This window comes from Ornithorhynchus anatinus, chromosome 2, assembly GCF_004115215.2.
Source record: "Ornithorhynchus anatinus isolate Pmale09 chromosome 2, mOrnAna1.pri.v4, whole genome shotgun sequence".
Taxonomy (NCBI): domain Eukaryota; kingdom Metazoa; phylum Chordata; class Mammalia; order Monotremata; family Ornithorhynchidae; genus Ornithorhynchus; species Ornithorhynchus anatinus.
In genome coordinates this window covers 140,835,598-140,860,224 of record NC_041729.1, presented here as the reverse complement: position 1 = coordinate 140,860,224, position 24,627 = coordinate 140,835,598, and the positions used below count along the sequence as shown (strand labels likewise).

The 24,627-nt window shown below is 50.4% G+C and overlaps 1 protein-coding gene across 1 annotated transcript in view; it reads left to right on the top strand.

The window, feature by feature from the left end:
- The window catches only part of LOC100085552 (cGMP-dependent 3',5'-cyclic phosphodiesterase), a 139,410-nt gene that overhangs the window by 87,939 nt on the left and 26,844 nt on the right, over nt 1-24,627 (top strand). The window contains exons 4-6 of the mRNA XM_029056895.2: nt 2,253-2,341; nt 18,624-18,733; nt 19,602-19,657. Of these exons, the coding sequence (XP_028912728.1) occupies nt 2,253-2,341; nt 18,624-18,733; nt 19,602-19,657 (255 nt within the window). The remainder of the gene's footprint in view (nt 1-2,252; nt 2,342-18,623; nt 18,734-19,601; nt 19,658-24,627) is intronic.

Sequence of the window (24,627 nt, the reverse complement as noted above, 5' to 3'; positions counted from 1 at the left end):
AAGGACCATAGGCTCAGAGATGGAGACTAGAAGTTCCGGTGGAAACGAAAATATATTCTCAGATCGGAGAGGCTGGGAGTCGGGCAAAGTCAATCTAAAAAGCCTCTCAGTAGAAGCCTTCCGAAGGAGGGAAGGGAGTTAGTTTGGTAAGAAGTGGGTGGGGGCATTCCAGGTAGGGAAGGTGTGGGCCATGGCTGGCTGGGAGACAGGAGTGGGGCAGAACGGGAATGAAATCTAAAGTCAGTCCTGTCTGTGAGGGTGGGAGCAGGACCCAACCCCCTCCACCGCCCCCCCTGCCAACTTCATCCCATTTGAAGTCCCACCTCGAGGAGTTATGGGAGCTGGGCGTGGGCCAGCAGGCTGAGTCCTTCCAGAGTGGTTGTTGGAGTGGGGGAAGAAGGGAGTTGGGGTCCATCCAAATGGGCCCCTCTCATGGACTAGTGGGATTAAACTGCAACTGAGTTGAGGCAGGTCGTAGGGGTCACTTCCTGAACAGTCTGGGGCGCCAGGGGTGAAGGTGGGGACCAAGAGAGTTGGCGAGGAAAGAGGGCACACCCCATCTGTTCTCTGTAGGTCAATTTGGGACACGGTACCCCACCCCAGCCCTCTCCATCCCCACTCCCTAAATTCACTGGGCGCAGAAGTTAGGGGCCCAGAAATTGGTCTGGAGAGGGAGCGGGGTATGGTGAACTGCCGGTAGGAAAGACAATAATGAATAATAATAATGATGATGGTATTTGTTAAAGTGCTTACTGTGTGTCAAGCACTGTTCTAAGCGCTGGGGTAGGTACAAGGTGGTCATGTTGCCCCACGTGGGGCTCATAGTCTTAATCCCTATTTTATAGATGAGGCACGGAGAAGTGAAGTGGCTTGTCCGAGGTCACATAGCAGACGAGTGGCGGAGGCGGAATTAGAACCCATGACCCCCAGGCCCTCGCTCTATCCACTACAGCAGCAGTGGCGGCAGGGAGCCGAGCTCGGGTGGGGGGCAAGGATGCGGAGGAGAGAGGAAGGGGAGGTGGGGGAGCGGGGGAACGGGGAGGAGAAGGGAGCCAGGCGCCGTCCGCCCTCGCAGCTTCATTAGGGCCCATTGTCCTGGACGACATAGCCCGCGCCACGTGAATGCAAATCGCCGCTTTCCATATGGAACAGAACGAAATTCCTTCCTTCCGGCTCGCGAGTGGGGGCTGGGCAAGGGGTGTTGGGGGAGGGGGATGCTGGGCACGGGGAGGGGTGGATGGAGGGAACCCCCTTCACCCCCCCAAAAAAACACACGCACACACCCCTGTTGCTGTTGCAGATTCTGGGAGGAATTTATCAGGGTGCTATCCGGGAGAGCCCCTGTCTGGGTGGGACGTGCCCCCAACCCCCACTCTGCCCAACTCCTGCTCCCCTAATACTGGGTCGCCTCACCCCGGACTGAAACAGCCTGGGTTAGCCCTGCAATTCCCTGTGCCTACAGAAAAGATCTGTTGGATCCCAAGCTGCCCGACTGACCCTGCCTCTGGGGGGCTGTATGATTGTGAGTTTGTTGCCTCATGGATGTGTTAGGGTGTAGATAATAATAATAATAATGGTATTTGTAAAGCACTTTCTAGGTGCCAAGCACTGTTCTAAGTGCTGGGTTAGATACAAGGTAATCAGGTTGTCCTGTGTGAGTCTCACAGTCCTAATCCCCATTTTACAGATGAGGTAACTGAGGCACAGAGAAGTGAAGTGATATGCCCGAGGTCAGACAGCAGACGAGAGGCTGAGGTGGGATTAGAATTCACATCGTCTGACTACCAAGCCTGTGCTCTTTCCACTAAGCCATGCTGCTTCTCTAAGATTCCAGTTCCGAGGAGGCCCTGGTTCTGGAGGGACAGCTGAACAGACAGACAGATACAGTCATCTCAGGAGAGTTGAGGGTGCGAAAGAGAAGGAGATTACTCATTTTGATGCCAATTTGGAGGAAGTAATCAGGGAAAGCTTCCTGGAGTTGCTGCCCTAATATTCCAATCCAAGTGTCCAGTTCTGGCATCAACTTTGTTTATGCTTTAGTTAGAATGGCCAGTCTCAGGCCTCAGTTGTCCTATCTGTACACTGGGTGGAGGAATCTTGGGCCCATTGTTCTAGCTGAGGGGGTACTGATCAGGGATGAAGTGACTCTGGGATGAGCCTTTCCCAAAGGGAGATGCGGGAACTGGAGAGGGCTATGAGGTGAGATAGAGGCCCACTTCCTCCGTACACTAATGTCACTTCCTCTCTGGCAGGAGAATGTCTACACCTACTTGCTGGATGGAAATGCCAGGCTGGTGTGCCATGATCCCCCCCATGAGTTGCCTCAGGAAGGGAGACTCAGGTGAGTAGGTGGGGTGGGGGCAGGAGGAAGAGCTGGGTGCCCATAGAGGAGGGAGAAATGGTCACCTGCTCCTGGGTTTGTTTCTGAATCTTGTAGTCATTTGTTGACACTAGGTGCTGCTTCTTGGGGCTGATTGGTGAAGGAGGGGAGGGTCTAATGAGTGAAAGCCACATATGTCCTAGCTCTTCTCTGCCATCAACAACCCCATAGCTGCCAGAGAGTCCAGTCCATAATAATAATAATTATGGTATTTGTTAAGTGCTTACTACATGCCAAACACTCTTCTAAGTGCTGGGGTAGATACAAGGTAATCAGATTGCCCCATGTGGGGCTTACAGTCTTAATCCCCATTTTACAGATGTGGTAATTGAGGCACAGAGAAGTGAAATGACTTGCCCAAGGTCACACAGCGGACAAGTGGCAAAGCGGAATTAGAACTCACATCCTCTGACTCCAGCCCGTGCTCTTGCCACTAGACCACGCTGCATCTCAATGGACACACCCTCCTCTGCCAGTAACTTGAATTCCCTACTGCTGCTCCTTTCCTCCGGACCCCCTGCCCCCCATCCCCCTCCAGCCTGGACCTCGGGCTCCTCGATAGCTTGAGGATGGGACTGGAAGAAAGTCAGGCCTCTTGATGGCTCAGCATTGAGAAGAAATGTGAAGAGCAGGCAGAATCCCAGGGCAGGGAAAGGGCAAAGGATCAAATGGACAGGTGAGAGGCCCCAGGACCCCAGACACACACAGGTTTGCTGCATTTTATAGGAAATGATCAATGCTATTTTGCTCAAGCTAAAGGGAAGGTGTTTGAAGATCAAGTTAAATCACAAACAGCAGTCATTCTGAACATGCTTGCTGCAGATAACCAGGCAGCACCAGATGTACAAAGCAGAAAATCGAATCCAGCCCCAGATGCAAATCTCCCCGAGGTTCTACCTTCAGCGTTTCCACCCACCCAGGGGCTGCAGTCATGTGGCAGGCAGCATCCTTGGCTACTGGACCTTCTCTGTAGGAGCCCCTGGCCTCACCTTGGAGTCTCCCGTCATGGCCAAAGCCTTTCCTTCCTCCTCCTTGGTCTTCCCCTTCACTTGCCCCCAGTCCCCTGTTTCCATTTCCTGGCTCAGAGACCCAGTGGAGCTTCCTCAGGCCCCAAGACCCCCAGTTGCACCCAGGCTGCCTGTCCATTTGGTCTGATTCAAACCTGCCAAAACCAGGGGGGCTGCTGGGAGATGGGAAATGCCGTTTCCCTACTGTTCTTCCAAGAGGCTGTTCCCCAGCCCCAGAACAGAGCACATGGTCATATCTTATCTTTCCCAAAGTCAGGACACATCAGCACAATGTACACAGAATGCTGACCTAGCCAGCCCACTTCACATTCACACACACAGACGTACATTCTCTTTCTCTCTCTCTCTCTCTCTCCCACTCACACACACACATACACACACGTGGATACATTCCCACACTTTCTCAAGTGGGGCCCAGTGGGGGAAATCTCTTTTCCTCCCTTGACCCCTCCCCCAGCCCCTCATCCCCAACTCTATTATTGTCAATGGAGCTGTGACAGCGGGAGCTTAATTAAAAGTCGTGATTTCAATCAGTCACCCGACACCCCCTCACTTGGCCCTCTTCTGTATTTAGGAAGAAGATGGGATTGTGAGGAGGAAGGGGGGTTGGAGGTGGAGTTGGGGGGAAGGTAACTGGGATTTTCAGGCTCCTGATCAAGCAAAGAGAGAAATGGAGTTAGGCCTCCAACACCTCCCAGGTAGTAGCAATAGTATTTATTAAGTGCTTACTGTGTGCAGAGCACTGTACTAAGCTCTGTTAGAAAACACATAGGTGGGAATTAAACATGGTCACTGCCCATCATGGGGCTCACAATCTAAAAGAAACCCAGGTTCAAACCAACCCCCAACCATAGGCTACAACTACTCACAGTAAACCCCGAGGGGAGCCCATTCCTGAACCTTGGGACACGCTAGGTCTAATTCCCACCTATGTATTATTATTAATAATAATTACATTTGTTAAGTGCTTACTATGTGCCAAACACTGTTCTAAGCACTGGGGTAGATATAAAGTAATCAGGTTGGACACAGTCCCTGTCTCACAATGTCTCACAATCCCCATTTTATAGATGAGGTAACTGTGGCACAGAGAAGTGAAGTGACTTGCTCAAGACCATACAGGAGACAAGTGGCAGAGCTGAGGTTAGAAACCATCACTTTCTGACTCCCTGGCCTGGTCTCCTCTATCCAGTCAGTATCCAGCTCGGGCAGGAGAATGGGCAGTGAACTCCACTTCCACAGTGTCTGTCAAGCAGTGCGGGGCATTCGCCTCCAACCCAGGATGAGAGGGAGGGTCAGGGACAAACAGCCCTATTGTTCACGGGGAGAAATAAAGGCTCAGAGTGGGTAATTGATTTTCCTGAGGTCACAAAACAGGCCAAGGGCAGAGTTGCGTTGTTGCTCTGACTCACAGCCTGGCTAGGAATCCCCTGAGGCTTGCTCCAGACTTCCCCTCAGGGGCAGCCTAAATATTCCACAAACCCAGGAACAGGTCTGACTCTTAAACTGACTCAGGTGGTGTGAACCTACTATACCTCTTCTCTGCCAGGGAAGGAAGCTGTATTTGGTGCTAGCTACAACAGGCAGAAAAAAGCTTGTTAAGCCAGTGGGGTTTGGGTTTTTTTTAAATAGCATTTGCTAAACTCTAACTATGTCTGGCATTGTACTGTACTAATTAATTAACTAATTATGGTATTTGTTAAGCACTTACTTTGTGCCAGGCACTGTACTAAGTGCTGGGGTGGATACAAACAAATCAGGTTGGACACAGTCCCTGTCCCAAATGGGACTGACAGTCTCAATCCCCATTTTACAGATGAAGTAACTGAGGCGCAGAGAAGTGAAATGACTGTGTGACAAGGTCACCCAGCAGACAAGTGACAAGACAAGAGCTGAGACAAGAACCTATCCACTATACCATGCTGCTTCTCCAGTCAAGTCAAATACAATCTCTGCCCCTAATAGGGTTTAGGATTTTAAGCCCCATTATACAGATAGGGTAAGAGGCAAGTGAAATGAGTTGCCCAAGGTCACAGAGCAGAAAGTGGTGAGGCTGGGGTTAGAACCCAGGTCCTCTGACTTCTAGGCCCAAGCTCTTTCCACTAGGCCATGCTGCTTCAGGTGGGCAGAATTATGGAAAACCCAGCCACTGGCAGTAGCTACTTCCTCCTTCCTGGCCCACCCTAGCCGATAGCATCCTCTACGGGCAATGCTGTGCCCGTCAAGAAGTCCTCATCAGAGCCCAGGACATGGCACTGCCGGCTGACTCTCTGCCAAACAATGGCTGCGAATGTCCTGGCAGCTTCCCCTCTGCCCCCGCTTGAAAGCTCCATTCCTTCCCAGCCCTGGGGTTTCGATGTGCCCGGGACCAGACTCTGCCAGCAAACATTCATCATGTGGTTCCTCTGTTGTAGATGCTTGTTCTTCTTGGTCCATTTTCAGTGCATTTCTCCGATTCCCTGCCATTTGGAAACAGCACAGAACGAGTAATTAAAAGCGACTGTTCAAATGCAATTACACCCGCGCCGATGGGAGATAGGGAGGCCACGGCCGGAGCCACCGGATATTGGGACTGAGACAGGCGGGGAGCTGGACCGGCCCCCGCTGGGGGGCGGGAGACATTCCAGAAAACCAAACGGCAAATCGAATCAACCCACCCGGCTGCGAGGTCTGGGCTCCCGTAATCACATTTCACTTCCCCGATCCCGAAAATCTGATCTTCATCAACATCATTGTCCCCTTGAAAAATGAATAGTTGGCCATCTGTCCTGGATGTTAGAGCCTCACACCCTCCTGGAGGCGGGGGTCTGGACTGGATGTTTGGCTCTGCAATGCTAGGAATCTCATTGCAGCTCAGCGCTGCTTGAATTCCCCAGACCCCTGAGGGTGCTGTGGGAGGGCAGACCTGTTTCCTGTGCTCAGGGAGCCCCCATTCAGGTAGAGGAGATAGGATAATGATAATAATAATAATGATAATAATAACAATAGTAGTTAAGCTCTTACTATGTGCCAAGCACTTTTCTAAGCACTGGGATAGTTACAATGGGTTGAACATAGTCCCTGTCCCACCTGGGGCTCACACTCTTAATCCCCATTTTCCAGATGAGATAACTGAGACCTAGAAAAGTGAAGTGACATGACCAAGGTCACACAGCAGACAAGTGGTGGAGCCAGGATTAGACCCAGGTCCTTCTGACTACCAGGCGCGTGCTCTATCCTCTAAGCCGCATTGAGAAGCAATTGAGATGGGATAGACATTCACCTTTGGGTAGCCCCCATTCCAGCAGGGGAGATGGGATCCCTCTAGACTGTAAGCTCACTTTGGTAAGGGAATGTGTCTACCAACTCTGTTATATTGTACTCTCCCAGGAAATATGTCTGCTAATTCCCTTGTATTGCACTCTCCCAAGTGCAATGCTCTGCACCCAGCAAGCACTGATAAAATATTATTGATTGATTGATAAACATGGTCCCCACCCTCAGAGAGGCTCTAGTCCCATAGGGGAGTTAGAATAGACAAAACACAGAACCAAGGTGCTTAAGGAACACAGGGCCCTAGATGGAGGAAAGCAGTTCATCCAATGGAGCCTAATGGCAGAAAATGGCTGGAGGAGTGTGGGGCAGGGGAGAGCTGTGCTCCTTCCCTCTCTTCAGGGGTAGTCCAGCTCTGCCTCAAAGTGTGCCACTTGGGGAGGTCTATGTAGGATGGAGGTGCCTAGGTTACTTAAAATAGTAATCATTACTACAGTACTTGTTAGTGCTTACTAAGTGCCAAGACTGTACTAAGGGGTAGATACAAGTTAATCAGGTCACTATCACTTGTCTGCTGTATGACCTTGGGCAAGTCACAGAGAAGCAGCATGGCTCAGTAGAAAGAGCACGGGCTTGGGAGTCAGAGGTCATGGGTTTGAACCCCATCTCTGCCACTTGTCAGCTGTGTGACTGTGGGCAAGTCACTTCACTTCTCTGTGCCTCAGTTCCCTCATCTCTAAAATGGGGATTAAGACTGTGAACCTCACGTGGGACAACCTGATGACCCTGTATCTACCCCAGCACTTAGAACAGTGCTCTGCACATAGTAAGCACTTAACAGATCCAACAGTATTATTATTATTATTACAACTTCTCCGTGTCTCAGTTACCTCATCTGTAAAATGGGGATTAAGACTGTGAGCCTCTGTGGGACATGGACTGTGTCCAACCTGTTTACCTTGTAGCTGCCCCAGCACTTAGTACAGGGCATGGCATATAGTAAGTGTTTAACAAATACCATAAAAATAAAATAAAAAAGGGTCAGACTCATTCCCTGTCCCACGTGGGGCTCACAACCCAAGTGTTTTACTCAATGAAATTTCCTGCAGGAGATGGATTTTGGAGTGGTGTTTGATTAAAATAATAAAAATTATGGCACTTTTAAGGATTTACTATGTGCTAAGCACTAGGAAGGGTTCAAGATAATCAGGTCAGACACAGTCCCTGTCCCATGTGGGTCTCACAGTCTAGTTAGGAAGGAGAACAGGCATTTAATCCCATTTTCCAAGTAGTTAATGGAGGTACAGAGAATTGAAGTGACTATCCCAAGGTCATACAGCAGGCAAGTAGGGGAGCAGGGATTAGAAGCCATATCCTCTGCCCTCAAGGCCTGTTCTCTATCCACTAGGCTATGCTGCTTCACCACCTCGATGGAAATCGGGCTGCAGGGGGACTGCATAGAAGTCAACCAGAGTCTAGGAAGTGAAGGAATTTGAACCCAAGAGATGCTTGGAGAGTAGAGTGTTCTCTGTCTCTGAACCTTCCCCTACCCATGCTTGCAGGTGGCTTGAGTTTGTCTGTGACTCCAGAGAAGGTGGCAGAGACAGGGACAGGGCAGGAGCAGGGGTGAGGATGTAATCTCTAGCCTGTAAACTCATTATGGGCAGGGAACATTTTTGCTAAATCTTTTGTATTGTGCTCTCCCAAGTATGATGCTCTGCACATAGTAAGCGTTTAAAAAATATCATTGATTAATTGAATGGGGCAGGATAGAGAAGCAGCGTGACCTAGTGAATAGAACACAGGCCTGGGAATCAGAAGGACTGTGTTCTAATACCGGCTCTGGCACTTTCCTGCTTTGTGACTGTGGGCAAGTCACTTTACTTCTCTGTACCTCAGTTCCCTCATCTGTAAAATAGGGACTAAGACTAAGACTGTGGTCCCATGTGGGACAGGGACTGTGTGCAACCTACCTACTTTGTATTACCCCTGACACAAAGTAAGTGCTTAACAAATACCACAGTTATTATTATTAGAGAAGACAGGGACAGAGATGAGGGTAGGATCTTTTTCAGGACATTTTCCCAGCAGCGCCCAGACCTGGGCACAATCCCACACTGGCACCATCCTTGGTCCTGGCCATGTAGCTGAGGGGCTTGGCTGCCACCCAGGGGCTGCAGATAAATCAATTGTGTGATGCGAGGGATGGTCACCAGGTGCTGCCCAGCCTGTGGTAGGGTCACTGCCAGGGCAGGACCAACCAGCCAGCAAGTACACTGAGGCCAGTCACTGCAGGGGAGGGGGGGGGTGTGTGTGTGTATGTATGTTCACGGAGAGTGGATGCATGTGTAGGTGTGGAACTGTGCCTACATGTGCATGAGTGGGTCTATATGTGTGCCATATGCATATGCCATATTAGAAACAGTGTGGCTTTAGTGGCAAGAGACCGGGCTTGGGAGTCAGAGGTTGTAGGTTCTAACCCCAGCTCTACCACTTGTTAGCTGTGTGACTTAGGGCAAGTCACTTTACTTCTCTATGCCTCAGTTACCTCATCTGTAAAATGGGGATTAAGACTGTCAACCCCACCTGGGACAAACTAGTAACCTTGTATCTTCCCCAGTGCTTAGAACAGTGCTTGGCACATAGTAAGTGCTTAACAAATACCATCTTCATCATCATCATCATGTGTGCATATGAGTGGGTGTGCTTCACTCCCTTCTAGACTGTGAGCCTGTTGTTGGGTAGGGATTGTCTCTATCTGTTGCCGAATTGAACTTCCCAAGCACTTAGTACAGTCCTCTGCACACAGTAAGTGCTCAATAAATACAAATGAACGAATGAAAGTTCTTGTGCATATGAGTGTGTATATCTGCATGTAAATGTGTGTGTATGTGTTTTTGTAAGAGCATACATGCATTGGTCTGTGTTTGTGTATTGAGAGCAGACACATGCATTGTGTGTGTTAGTATTGTACGCATTTGTGTCATCTGTGTGTGGAGTGCAGAGCTTTGACAATGGGCCTAACACACAAGCAATTGGAGTGGCTTATCTGTGATGGGCATGAGTCTGAGAAAGATCTGACAGTTTCCCCGTGCATTAACGGCACACCTGGAGGAAATCGATCATTGAATAGTATTTATCGAGAGCCTATTATGTGCAGAGCACTGTGCTAAGTGCTTGGGAGATCACACTACAATGGGTGGCAAATGCAGCAGTAGGGATTTAAAGTAAGACCTAAGGCAGAGGCTGTGGCATCTCCTTCTGTCCAAGATTGTCCACTGGGAGGGTGTCCAAGCTGGCCCTGGCCAGAGGAGGAGGAAGATGAAGGCTCAAAGAACCTTCAGGACACTGAGTGCTGGGGATGTGTGTTCTACATGTCCAGTCCCTCTTGTGCCTTGGGCTGACAACTCTATATGTGGGCCTGCTAAATGGGGGGTGTCGATCCTCCCTTGGCCCCCCACCCACACACCAACCCAGCCCCTGCCTCGGCCCCCTGGATCAGAGGTGTTGAGAAAAGCCTTCTCAGTGGTGCCTTGGGCCCTGGCTCCCCAGCTCTTGAACAAATAGCCAAGTGCAGGGCAGAGCCGTGATAAATCCCAGACTTCCCTCTCCAGCCCCGGCAGGAGACACCTGGATTTACCTACTGCCCGGCCCACGAGGAGCCATAAACAGTGCTCAGACTCCCACCAGGCCAGCTGCCACAAGGCAGGGAGAGAGGGGCCACCCCCACCACACCCCCTCCTTCCCTGCACGCCCCACCTCTCCTTTCCTGGAAGCCAATCTCCCTCCCCGAGAAGCTCAACTCTCCAGCTGGGTGAGGTGGGGAGCCTGATGCCGGTCCTATCTGGGCCTCTCCATAGAGCAGGGCTCCCCCAGCTCCTCCCTCACCCCAACCCCTAGCCCCTCATTTCTCCATCTGTAAAATGGAAGCCTGCATGCTCACTGTGCCTGTTCCACCCACTACACCCATCAGCAGAAGCAGGTTGTCGCTGGTGAAGTGCTGGTGTTTGGAGGGCTGGACCAGCTTGGAGGGCCAGAAGGGGAGGGACCTGCTCGGTTTGGGGGTGACCTTGCTGGGGCACCCCTCTGGAATGCTCCTTTATGGGACTTTTGGGTGGGGGTGCCACTTGGAGAGGGAAACAGGACCACAACAGAGGAGGGCCTGATGTGACTCCAACTCTTCTGGTGGCAAGGCAAAAGCAGACAGGCTATGATGGCAGCAGGAGAGATTGAGGTTAGACTGCAAGAATGATTTTTTGACTGGGAGCACTTTTAGGCCCTGGAAAAGCTACTGAGGTTGGGGAGGGTGTCTTCCACATGGGGAGTCTCAGCTGGCCTCAATGACGTAAATTAGAAGCAGCATGATCTAGTGAAAAGCAGTATTGCCTAATGGAAAGACAAAAGGCCTGGGAGTAAGAGGACATGGGTTGTAATGCTGGCTCTATCAACTGCTTTCTGTGTGACCTTGGGTAAGCCATTTCACTTTTCTGTGCCTTGCTTCTCCTGCTCTCCCTTGTTCTTAGACTGTGAGCCCCATGTGGGGCAGGGACTGTGTCTAACCTGATTTCTTTGTACCAACCCCTACTCAATACAGTGTTGCACACATAGTAAGTGCTTACAAATATCATTAAAAAATGAAGTCTGCCATAAGGCAGGGTATGAACAAGATAACCTTAAACCTTCCCTTCCCAACAGAGAAAGTCTCTGCTGCCAGCACTATTCCCTCTTCACTGGCTTCCAATCCCCAGTGAATGTCCGCAGACTGGATTACTGTAATTTCCTGTGGATAGCAGAGAGAGGATCAGATAGAGTTTTCCTGTTAAAGGTGTCAGATTGCAGTTTCTCCTCCAGTCTCTCTCTCTCTCACTCTTTCACTCTCTCTCCCTCTCTCTATTACTTTGCCATCTTAGTTTCCAGTTTCAGGGAGTGAGGGTGCACCTTTGCCTCCTCTACACCCCCATGTGGTGCTTATTCCATCTCTCTGCCCCCAACGTTAGTTCCCTCTCTGTTCACCTCTCCCCCTTCACATTCGCTGCTGGGGGTATAATAATAATAATAATAATGTTGGAATTTAAGTGCTTACTATGCGCAGAACACTGTTCTAAGCTCTGGGGTAGATACAGGGTAATCAGGTTGTCCCACGTGAGGCTCACAGTTAATCCCCATTTTACAGATGAGGTAACTGAGGCCCAGAGAAGTGAAGTGACTTGCCCACAGTCACACAGCTGACAAGTGGCAGAGCTGGGATTTGAAACCATGACCTCTGACTCCCAAGCCCAGACTCTTTCCACTGAGCCATGCTGCTTCTCCTATCTGGAGTGGGTCGGGCCTAGTAGCTCTTCTAGAACCTGCAATTCCAAAACTCAGTGGGCAGGGGCCTGGGACCAAGGATACCTGGGTTCCATCCCCACTTCCCTCCCAGATGGCCTCCCCATAGCGTGGGGCAGGACCTAAAGCAGTTACTTCTAGAGTCATTCAAAGTCCAGGGACAGAGGATCAGAGGGAGAAGGCATGGTCATTGCTCTTTGGGGGTTGACAGTGTGATGGGGAGACATAACACACCCACTCATCCACACAGAGTCAAAAAATTAATCATAAAGCACAAGGTCAGGGTGAACAAAGGGAATATAGCACATTCCCAAGATTATTGGGGGCAGCTGGAGCAGAGGCTGGAATTGGAGTTAAGAGGAGCCCCACCGGGAAGATTTTGTCGGAGAGGAGGGGCTTTATTAGGTCTTTACAGAAAGAAGAGAGGAGGCAATAGATTCAGAGGTTAGAAAGTGTTGGAGAACAGAGAACAGGTTGGAGTTAAGCGAGGGTTGGGTGTGAATGGAGCGGGGTGGGAAAGGCTGGGGGACAGCCAGGCTCAGGATTTGGATCTGATTGGAACAGCTATCGGCTCTGGCTCTTTTCCCCCGTACTGGAGATTCCGCAGGAAGGGGAAAAGTGAATGCTGATTCTGGCCTCAGTGAGAGGAGAGATGGGATGGACGAGATAACTCTGGCAGGCCCTAGCTCCCCACGCCCCTGCTCGGAACTTCACCGGACCACAGTCAACAAGCTCCTGTTTATTTCCAAACATCGCCAGCGCGCTTCCCAGGCTGCGGCCAGCAGCGCCCCCTGCTGTTGTCTTTTGGCCCTGCCACGCCAGCTGTATTCAGTCCATCGTAGTTATTGAGCGCTTACTGAGTGCAGAGCACTGTAATAATAATAATGTTGGTATTTGTTAAGCGTTTACTATGTGCCGAGCACTGTTCTAAGCGCTGGGGTAGATACAGGGTAATCAGGTTGTCCCACTTGGGGCTATACTAAGCGCTTGGGAGAAGCAGCATGGCTCAGTGGAAAGAGCACAGGCTTGGGAGTCAGACGTCATGGGTTTGAATCCCTACCTGGCCACTTGTCAGCTGTGTGACTGTGGGCAAGTCACTTCCCTTCTCTGTGCCTCAGTTACCTCATCTGTAAAATGGGGAATAACTGTGAGCCTCACGTGGGATAACCTGATTACCCTGTTCCATCCCAGCGCTTAGAACAGTGCTCCGCACATAGTAAGTGCTTAACAAATATCAACATTGTTATTATTATTACACCATAACAGACACCTTCCCTGCCCACAATGAGCTTACAGTCTAGGAGTGGGGAGACAGACATTAATATAAATCAAGTGTGTACATAAGTGTTCCAGTCCTCATTTTATAGATGGGGTAACTGAGGCACAGAGAAGTGAACTACTTGTTTTGTTGTCTGTCTCCCCCATTTAGACTTTGATCCTGTTGTTGGACAGGAATTGTCTCTATTTGTTGCCAAATTATACTTTCTAAGCACTTAATACAGTGCTCTGCACACAGTAAGCGCGCAGTAAATACAATTGAATGAATGAAGTGCTGTGGGGCACAGATGGAGGATGAATAAAAGGAGCAACTGGGTGATGCAGAAGGGAGAGAGAGAAGAGGAAAGGAGAGCTTTGTCTGAGAAGGCCTCTTGGAGGCGATGTGCCTTCAATAAGGCTTTGAAGGTGGGGATAGTAACTCTTTGTCGGATATAATAATTATGGTATTTGCTAAGTGCTTACTATATGCCGAGCACTGTTCTAAGCACTGGGGTAGATAGAAGGTAATCACATTGTCCCACATGGAGCTCACAGTCTTAATCCCCAGTTCTACAGATGAGGTAACTGAGGCACAGAGAAGTTAACCGGCTTGCCCAAGGTCACACAGAAGACAAGTGGCAGAGCTGGAATTAGAACCTATGTCCTCTGACTCTCAAGCCCGTGCTCTTTCCACTGAGCCATGCTGCTTCCTGTATATGACGACAGAGAGTGCACACCTTGACAGCACTAGATGACTTTCCAGTGGATCAGTGTTATTCACTGAGCACTGTACTCTGTACTAAGTGCTTGGGAGGAGGTGCCAGAACCCAATTTGCCCTGATGGTACTAATCCTCCACCCGTGCCCTGTAGCTGCCAGAGCTCAGTGGCTGATGATAATTATGGTCTTTTGAGAACAAATGTGGACAGAATGGAGGGCCTGGTTTTGCTTCCTTTCTTTGGGCTCATGGAGCAATGGGGAGGAGCTTTTACTGCAGTGTTTTAGAACGGCAGCAGAAGCAGCATGGCCTAGTGGAGAGAACATAGGCCTGGGAGTCAGAAGGACTTGGGTTCTAATTCCGGCTCTGCCAATTGCTTGCTGGGTGACCTTGGGCAAGTTGCTTAACTTCTCCATGCCTGTTTCCTCAACTGTAAAATGGGGATACTGTTCTCCCTCCTACTTAGACTGTTATCCCCTTGTGGTACAAGCATTGTGTGTGACTTGGGTGAGAGGTCAGCAGTGAAGTAAATGAGGTCAAGGTAGAGTGAGATGGCTAACGTTAGAGGAGTGAAGTATATGGGCTGTGTTGTAGGAGGAGGGAGGTGAAGTAGGAGCGGGCAAGGTGATTGAGTGCTTTAAAGTCAATGGTAAGGAGTTTCTGTTTGATGTGGAGGTGAGTGGGCAACCAGTGGAGGTTCTTGAGGAGTGGGGAAATGTGGACTGAATGTTTTTGTAGAAAAATGATCCGGACAACAAAGTGAAGTATAGACTGTGTAGAGAGAGACTGGAGGCAGGGAGGTCGGCCAGGAGTCTGATCGAGTAATCAAGGTGGAATAGGGTAAGTGATTGGATTGATGCAGAAGTAGTTTGGATGGAGAGGAAAGGACTGATTTTAGTGATGTTGTGAAGGTTAACAGGATTTAGTGATAGATTAAATATGTGGGTTGAATGAGAGAGCAGAGTCAAGGATATTGTCAAGGTTACAGGCTTGTGAGACAGAAAGGATGGTGGTGCCGTCTACAGTGGTGGGTAAAGGCAGGGGAAGGACAGATTTTGGGTAGGAAGAGGAGGAGTTCTGTTTTTGATATGCTACATTTAAGGTGACAGCAGGACACCTAAGTAGAGATGTCTTGAAGTCAGGAGGAAATGCAAGACTGCAGAGAGAGAGAAGTAATGCTATAGATGTAGATTTGGGGATCATTTGCATAGATGTGGTAGCTGAAACCATGTGAGTGAATAAGTTCTGTGAGGGAGTGGGTGTAGTTGGAGAACAGGAGACCCAGAACTGAACCTTGAGGGACACCCACACTTAGGGGGGTGAGGAGAAGCCTGTGAAAGATACTGAGAATGAGCAGTCAGAGTGATAGAAGAACCAGGAGAGGATGGTGTCAGTGAAGCCGAGGTTGGATAATGTTTCCAGGAGAAGGGGGTGGTCCACAGTGTTGAAGGCAGCTGAGAGTTTGAGGAGGATTAGGATGGAGTAGAGGCTGTTGGATTTGGCAAGAAAGGAGATAATTGGTGACCTTTGAGAGGGCAGTTTCTATGGAGTGAAGGGGACAGAAGCCAGATTGGAGGGGGTCAAGGAGAGAATTAGAGGAGAGGAGTTTGAGACAGCAGGTGCAGACAACTTGCTCAAGGAGTTTGGAGAGGAAGGGTAGGAGGGATATGGGGTGAAAACTGGAAGGAGTCATGGGGTCAAGGGAAGGTTGTTTTTTTTGGGGGGGGCCCCAAGCATACTGTTCGGTACTTGGCCTCCAATAGGAGCACAGTACAGTACTCAGCATGCTTAAGGTGTCCAGTACTGTGTGGTTAGTAATCATGGTGATGCTGATAATGAGAATTTTGCAGGTGAGGCTTTTGAGCAGCATATCCTATCTTGGTTTGTATCCTAGTTGGTGTGCCTTAACTGTAGGGCAATCCCAGAGGTCATGCTGTCCATCCCTCTACTGCCTCTAGGGAGGTCTGCTACAAAGTCTTTCCAACAGCGGGAACTCCTTGCCCCCAGGGAAGGTAATTCCACTGCTCCCCTATTCCACTGTCTTTATAAGGTAGCTTTAAAGTCCTGGAGACCAGGACTCCTGAGTTCAAATTCTCATTCCACACTGAAATGCTGTCTGATGCCAGACAGGTCTCTTGTCCTCTCGGTAATAATAATAATAATGATTTATTATCTGTGCCTTGGCTTCCCCATCTCCCAAATGAGGAACTGGGAGAAAGGTAGAGGTCACATGGCCGAAACATTCCAGAAAAACTCTTTCTTCTACTTCCCCTCCTCACACAACTGGCTCTTTCCAGTCCCTGAGTTCCTCCTGTCTTCCTGTTTGATCCCTGCAAAGTACTTCCCGCACCTTGTATCCCCTGGTCCACTCCTCCTTCCTGCAGAATCCTGCCACTTCAATCAGCTCAACCCAGGTGGTTTCAGACCCATCACTAAGCCGAGGGTGGGGAGCAAGCAGCCCCAGGACAATTAATCATGCAAGAGTGACATTTCCATCAAGGTGCCAGCTGGGTAATTAGCCCCAGGCAGGCTGGCCCACAGCTGGGGCCCGGGGATCCTGGAGCGAAAGAGATAGACATTCTCCATCCTGGCAAGGAACAAAGACCTTGGGCCCAGAAACAGCTGGTCCCTCTCCTATCAAGACCTTTCCCTGCAGACAGAGTGAGAGTATGCCCGAGTCCTCCTCACCACAAACAGTTGGCACTGATGAGAAGTGGTCATGGCCCTTCCTTCACAAGGCTGAGAGTCTGGGAGGGAAGCCATGTAAGGATGGAACTGCGTTCTAATCCCAGCTCCGCCACTTGGCTGTGGATCTTGGGCAACTCCCTTAACTTTTCTGCACCTCAGTTACCTCATCTGTAAAATGGGGATTGAGACTGTGAACTCCATCTGGGACAGGGACTGTGTCCAACCCAATTTGCTTGTATCCACCCCAGAGCTTAGTACAGTGCCTGGCACAGAGTAAGCGCTTAACAAAGACCGCAATGATTATAAAATGGGGATTAAGACTGTGAGCCCCATGTAGGACATGGACTGTACTCCACCTGATTAGTTTGCATCCCCCTTAATGCTTAGAACAGTGTTTGACACATAGTAAGCACTTGACAAAAACCATCTTCTTCCAGACGTTCAACAGGTCCCCCAGGGGCCTAACCCCCTTGCCCAGTCTGCTGTGTGACCCCTGGTCGACTCCTGCCCCGCTGCTGGGCCTGGGTTCCCGTCTGTCTGCCAGAAGGTGCTGGCAGAGGGCTGTTAGGGGCAAGGGTGGGCTGACGGGGGAAAGTTTATCACTTGTTGGCATCCCTGAAAGCGACCCAGGTGACAGAGTTGCCCACCAGTAAAAACCAGGCATATAAGCCAAAGAAGACCCCACTCCCTGCTTTGGGCCCTGGTTTTCAGCAGTCCTGGGATCTGCAGGGGAACCAACAGCCTCTAGACTCTCTGACAGCTGGAGTCATCCTGTAATGATAATAATTATGGTATTCACTGAGTGCTTACTATTATGCCAGGCACTGCACTAAGCTTGGCGGGGAGACAAGCAAATTGGGTTGGACAAAGTCCCTTTCCCACATGGGGCTCACAGTCTCAATCCCCATTTTACAGATGAAGTAAATCAGGCACATAGAAGTGAAGTGATTTGCCTGAGGTCCCACAGCAAAGAAGTGGCAGAGCTGGGATTAGAACCCACGTCCTCTGACTCCCGGGCCTGTGCTCTATCCACTATGCCATGCTGCTTCCCCAGTAATAATACTGTAGTTTCTAATTCCAAATCTCGGCCCTTCCCCTCCTCCAATACACAGACCCAGGGACACACATGGCTACACACCACAGTTATTATTCACACACACACAAACACCTCACTTCCTTCTACTGAGAGCTCGCCTTCTCCAAGAGGCCTTCCCAGACTGAGCTTCCCCTTTGCCCTCTGCTCCCTCTGCTGCCTCTCTGCTCCCCTTCACCTCCCCTCAGCTAAGCCCCCTTTTCCCTCCCTTTCCCTCTGCTCCTCCCCCTCTCCCTTCCCCTCCCCTCTGCACTGTGCATGTCTGCTCTTTGTATATATTTTTATTACCCTATTTATTTTGTTAATGAGAAGTACATCCCCTTGATTCTATTTATTGCTATTGTTTTTGTCTGTCTGTCTCCCCCGATTAGACTGTAAGCCTGTCAATGGGCAGGGATTGTCTCTATCTGTTGCCGAATTGTACATTCCAAGCACTTAGTACAGTGCTCTGCACATAGTAAGTGCTCACTAAATACTGTTGAATGAATGAACAAACACCGCCCCCCCCCCCCCCCCCCCCCCCCCACCTTCCCAATCTAAGTATCCAGACTGATTGGAAATTTTCACTTGCTTCTGACTTGGCTTTTTCCTGCTCTGATTCCCATCAGGAAGGATGGGTCAGTGTCTTCCATGTCATGTCACACCTTCCCCTGTTCTGGCCCGAGCACAACTGCACATGTATCTTTGTGTGTGGTGGAGGGATGGTCCCCCTAAACTGGGGAACCTGATTCCTGGGACCTGGCCCCCTTTTACCCTGTCCTTGTTCTTGTCCTTGCTGTGTTGGGATGGGCCCATGACCCCATGCTCTTCTGAACTTCTCTCCCCTGGGAATGACCCTGATGGGTCTTGGCTTGTGACTGTGAATGATCTGATCTTCCAGAGATGCTGTCCTTACCCAGAAACGTCTGGCCTGCAATGGGCTGGCCCCCACCGAGCTGCAGGAGAAGCAGATGGGGGTCTTGACCGCACCACTGCCTGCCGATAGACAAGGTAGGGGCGGAGGGGTGGGCAGGGAGGTGGCTCTCTGTGTCCCTCAGTCAATCATATCAATCGCATTGTATTAAGCTCTTGGGAGAATACAGTATAACAGAGTTGGTAGACTCATTCCCTGCCCACAATGAGCTTTCAGTCTAGGTGGGGGAGCCCAACATTAATATAAAGAAATAAATTACTGATATGGACATAAGTGCTGTGGGGCTGAGGGAGAGGTGACAAAAGGGAGCCAATCTAAGTGCAGGGTCTGCCTCTTGCTCACACCACCTGGAAAAGCCTCCTTTCTTTCTTCTCCCCATCCCTGCCTCAAATATAATCTCCTGTTCCAAACACCCACCCCTGTTCTCTCCCTCCCTCACCAGGCTCCCGGCCTCTCTAGTACCGCGGGATCTCCAGGCCCTGAGAGGAAGAGGGTTGCCTGCTCCTAGACTTCCCCTTGCCCCACCTACCCCCTTTTCTCCCCATGGGGTCTCTTTCCCACAGCCTGGCATAGCAAATGTCTGTGACTTCTTGGGGCCTGGCTCCAAGCCACTCTGGCAATCTGAGCCTGGGAGCAGGGCCCCCTGTGGGGAGAAGCTAGGGCAGTAAGGATCCTGAGATTCATGTATTCATTCAATAGGAATAGCATTTATCCAACGCCTACTGTGTGCAGTCACTTGAGAGAGTCCCTGCCAACAAGATTAGAATGTGTCTTCGCCCTGTTCAATTCCAGGACCGTACTCCTCTGCCCTCACCTACTCCCTCCTCCTCCCCACCAACTCTCCTCTCCCCCTCCCTATCAACTCTTCTTTCCCCTCTCCCTTTCTACACTAACTCCTTTCTGCCCCTTCCCCCTCCCACTGATTCTTCTCTCCCCTTCCCCCAGTGCTGATCCTTCCACTGGTGGACAAGGACGAGGCATCCGTGGTGGCCGTGATCCTGGTAAGAGCTGGCGGGGAGGGGTGCCCTATGTTGTGGTGGGATGGGGGTGGACAAAGGAGGGAAGGAGAGATGGGGAGGCGGGAGGGGAGTGATGGATTTCAGGGAACCCTCACCACCCATAGTTCCCAGCTGCTTTCCTCTCCCTGAGTTCCCCCTGGGTGGGGGGCCTGAGGAAGACCCAGTGGTGAGCCGTTGTGGGCAGGGACTGTCTCTATTTGTTGCTGAACTGTACTTTCCAAGTGCTTAGTACAGTGCTCTGCACAAAGTAAGCACTCAGTAAATATGATTGAATGAATGAGTCCTGAATGACCTGAGTCCAGCCTACACTTCTCTCTGTAACCTGCCCTGGATTGAGGTTGGCCCTGGATCCCATTCATAACATTTCACCATTTTCCCACCCGCCCCTAGCCCCTGCCATGCTCCCTCCCCAAGGGATGTCCAGATTCCTTCCTTATTGGACAGGCTTCAGCCTATCTGGACTAAGCTCCTGGACCAACTGGGGCCATCTCAATCTGGTCTGAAAAATCCATCCTGGGTCAGAGTCTAAGGGATGGGAGAAATGCAAGAACCCTGGTGTCCGGCCTCCACCAGCCAGGGTGGTAACTCTCCTCCTAAACAACACCCCCGCCAGCCATTTCCCTCCTCCAACCAATCTCTATCATGTAGAACTGAACCCGTCCTGGAGGGGCTATGTCAAAGGTCTTTGCATTCATCCACCTGCCTTTGAACCCCACAGATTCTCAGTCCCAGACCTCCTCTCCAGCTCCCAGATGCTGTTCCCTCTCCCAGACTTTCCACCTGGACTGTGAGAGTGGGGAGAGTGGATCTGGGCCAGGACTAAGGCTGGGGGTTGAGGGAAACTGAGAGAAGGGTTTGGGGGGGTCCCAAGGCAGGAAGTCTCCCCAGGAGGAGCCATGACCTGCTTCTCTTGCCCCCATGCACACCCTGCCCTGGCAACCCCATGCAAATAAATACAAATCCAAGTGAATGAAATTGAAGCCCTGCTTAGAGCCCTGCCCTGGGGAATTCCAGGTGGTGCCTCGAGGGGCCTGCATCTCCTTGGAGAGAAGGAGCCAAGATAGTTTTCCCCTCTCCCCTCTCATCCTCCTCCTAACCATCTTTGGGCCCCTAGATTATACCAACACCCTCCTTTCAGGCACTCCAACAGCAGGATTAATTTCTGGCTGGGAAAGTTAGTCCTCTGTACCCCCTCCTCCCATGGTACCCCACACCCAGTGGCTCTCCCGACTAGGAGGGTTAGAAACAGCACCTGAAAGCCTGCCTTGGCCCCCTAACCCTCACCCCCTCCAGTTTTTCTAGGTTTTAAAAGCCCCTGGCCATGGTCTGCCAGAGGCCATCACCTCTATCCCCCTGCTTTAGTCCTGGTCCTGTGGGCCCACTCACTGTCTGTCAGGAAACCCTATGGGCCAGCTCCTCTCCTCAGGTGATGACCCTTTTGGAAGCCTTTAACCTTCTCTTCTCCCACCCAGTTATCCCAGCTAACTCCTTGCTCTTTTGCACTAGGGCCTGTGTTCTGGTTCCTTCACCAACCCAGACCATTCCCACCCTGGAGTGTGGGAAAGTCTCTATCCATCTTGGATAGGAACTGTCTCCTTCTCCCTGTCAGGGACCTGAATCCTAAACACTTTTCAAGAATGAAAGGGTGTGAGTGTGCAAGTGAGTGTGGGCAAATATGTGTGTGCATGCACGCATGTGAATGTGCAAGTGTGTTAAGGCCTATTTTTTGGCTATATTTGTGTCTGGTGTGTTTTTATGTTTCTGTGTGTGTGTGTGTGTGCGTGCATGCACAATGTTCTTGTTCTCTTCCTCTAAGTAGGTCACTCTGTTCTGCAAGTCAAACAGCAATCAGTCAGCCAGAAGCTTCAGTTCTTCTGTAAATGGCAGGCGTCCCCACCCCCCCAACTTTCAGCTCTGACCTTCTCCTTGGCCATTGACGGTGGCCCTGCCCGCCATGGGGGGATGTGCCAGATGGACTCCAAGGTCTCTTTCTGCTCAGTGAGCCAGGAATTCTAGGATCCTAAGGCTCCCCCTTCTCCACTGCATCCCTTTCTCCTCTGGGAATCTCCTTTTCCAGGAGAAAAACTGTTTTTTCTAATGGTGTTGGGATAAGAGCAGGAGTGAAATATTTTTCCCATCTATTCAACTCCATAAATCAACATGGAGGTTCTCTTGGATCTCTGACCCAGGTGACAGGGGGATTAAAAGCCAGTTGGGACAGCATCTCCCAGGGAGAGGATTATAGAGGTTTGCAAACCTCAGGCCTTAGACTTTCATTCTAGATCATTGACCATTTAGGGAGTTCCATTCCAGAGCTCTGAAATGATGGATCTTATGTTCTTGGCCCCTCCCAGAATCCCATTCTTGGCAAAATGCTCTAGCGATGGGTGGCAGGTATTTGTTAAGCATTTACTATGTGTCAAACACTGTCCTTAGACCTTAGATACAAGCTAATCAGGTTGGACACAGTCCCTGTCCCACATGGGGCTCACAGTCTCAATCCTCCATTTGACAGATGAGGTCACTGAGGCCCAGATAAGTGAAGTGATTTGCTGTGATTTGCCACAGCAGACAGGTGATCCTCTGACTCACAAGCCAGTGGTCTTTCCACTAGGCTATTCTGCTTCCAATTCTTCTCAAGTCAAAGTATCCAGGCCTGAATCACGTCTCTCCAAGGCTGGAGATGTCTCTCTTGCCCTGGCCTCTCTTCCCACTACCCCTAAGACTGAGAAGCAGCATGGCACCATGGATAGAGACGTGCCTGGGAGTCAGAAGGTCATGAGTTCTAATCCCAGCTCTGCCACTTGTCTGCTGTGTGGCCTTGGGCAAGTCACTTTACTTCTCTGTGCCTCAGTTACTTCATCTGTAAAATGGGGATTGAGACTAATGAGCCCCATCTGGAACAGGGACTATGTCTCTATTTGCAAACCCTATTTGCTTGTATCCACTGCAGCACTTGATACAGTGCCTGGCACATAATAAGTGCTTAAGAAATACTACAATTATTATTATTCCCCATTTCCAAGGGGGAAAGAGCAGAGCAGAAAGAGACCCACCTCATAAGATGGGGCTGGGTTATTCATCTCTGGTGCAGGGTAGGAGCAAAGGTGAAACTCCTGGGTGTTAATTAGGAATCCTCCCCAGAAGCTCAGTCCTGAACCTGGAAGCAAGAAGGGGAACTAGGCATTTCTTGACCAGGAGTTTGGGTGAGGGGTCAGATCAGCTATGTGATCCATTGCTGCATGAAAGTAGAGGTGTCTAAATTCTGGTACCAGATGACACTCTGTAGCCCTAGAACCAGTGCCTGGGAATACCCTAAGAAAGGATGTGAAAAGTTTACAATTGGCCCCAAGTCAAGTCCTCGTCTGGTTCAGCTGGCTCTGGGACCAAAGCCACTAATAGGCAAGGGCAGGGGCAGCCCGAGTCAGGACAGCCCCAAGGTTCCCCATGATTTATTGCAGTTTTCCTACTCTTGCCCCACTTCCCCTGCAACCTCTATCCCTGGATCGTGGCGATGTTGCTTCCAATCCACAGTTCTCAAGGCAGAGTAGTTTCAAGATTCCAACGAAGCTCAGCATCTCCCCAAAGGCTCAACCCAAGCCTGGTTCACTGTCCCCCTTCTCCCCAAATTCTTTCCCTCCTCCACTGCTTCTCCTCTAACTGTTGCTTCCTCTGGCAGACCTGAAGCTCTGTAAGCTACAGCCCCTGCCCTAACCCCAAATCTTCTTCTGGGGTCTTGACCTCTGGCAGAGCTCCAGCTTGTTCCCTCCTTTCCCTGCTCATCACCAGCCTGGCTGGGGTCACTTTTCCTCCTCAGGACCCCAGGCCCTCTATCCCCCCCTTTTTTCTGTGCACCTCACAAATTTCCTCTCCCCAGCAGCAGAGACTGAGTTTTTTAACCCCTTGTGTGGTACTTTAACCACAAAAGGGAATTCAGAAGTGTCTGTTTGAAACCTGCTTGCTCCAAGATGACTCCTACTTCAAATGGAAAAGATAATGCTGTCTGGGGGCTTCCAGTTAGGTTTGCAGACCAGAGTTCGAGGCTGACTTTCTGCTCTGACAAGGTTCTAGACTGGCGTGCCTGTCCTAGCAAGGTTCTAGATTAAAATGTCTATTCTAACAGGATTCTAGACTGGAGTGCCTGCCTTGGCAAGGTTCTAGGATCAGTCAGTGTGCCTACCTCAACAGAAGTTGTAGACCGGAGTGCCTGACCTGACAAGGTTTAAACCAGGACGTCTGCCCTGGTGTGGTTCTAGACTGGAATGCCTGCCCTGGCAAGGTTGTAGTTTGGAGTGACAACATTGGAAAAGTTCTAGACTAGAGAGTGTGCCCGGGAAAGGTAATAGGCTGGAGTGTTTTCCACTTTGGATTTCTGTTCAGTAGCATCTGAACAGAATGGGGCTATAGTAGAGTGTCCATCACCACAGGGCTCTGGAATGGAATTCCTGATGCCCTGGGGCTCTTGAATGGATAAACTGGCCAGAATTTCTATAACTCCAAGTGGTATGGGGTGGGGGAGAGATGGGGAGACTGGAGATAAAAGCACAGTAAGCTGGTTGGTTGGGAAGGGAGGAAGACAGGACTGAGAGAGACCAGACTGAGAGAGACAAAGATGGAGCTAGAGAGGTAGAAGTGGATGCAGACGAGTGCAACAAATACAAACCCACGCGCACAGACACTCAGACATGCACAAGTGCAGGTCGTAGAGGCCACACAGCCTAGAAGTGTTTGCAAATGACAGACAAATGTACATACACAGTGCCAGGGTCTAGCAGGTGGGGAAAGCCTGGGCTGGACTGCTCATTCAGCTTCTCTCAGTCAGTCAGTTAATTGTGTTTATTGAGTGCTTACAGTGTGCAGAGAAGTGTACTAAGTGACTAAGAGAGTACAATATAACGGAGTTGGTAGACATGCTCCCTGTCCATAATGAGTTTACAGGCTAGTGGGACTCC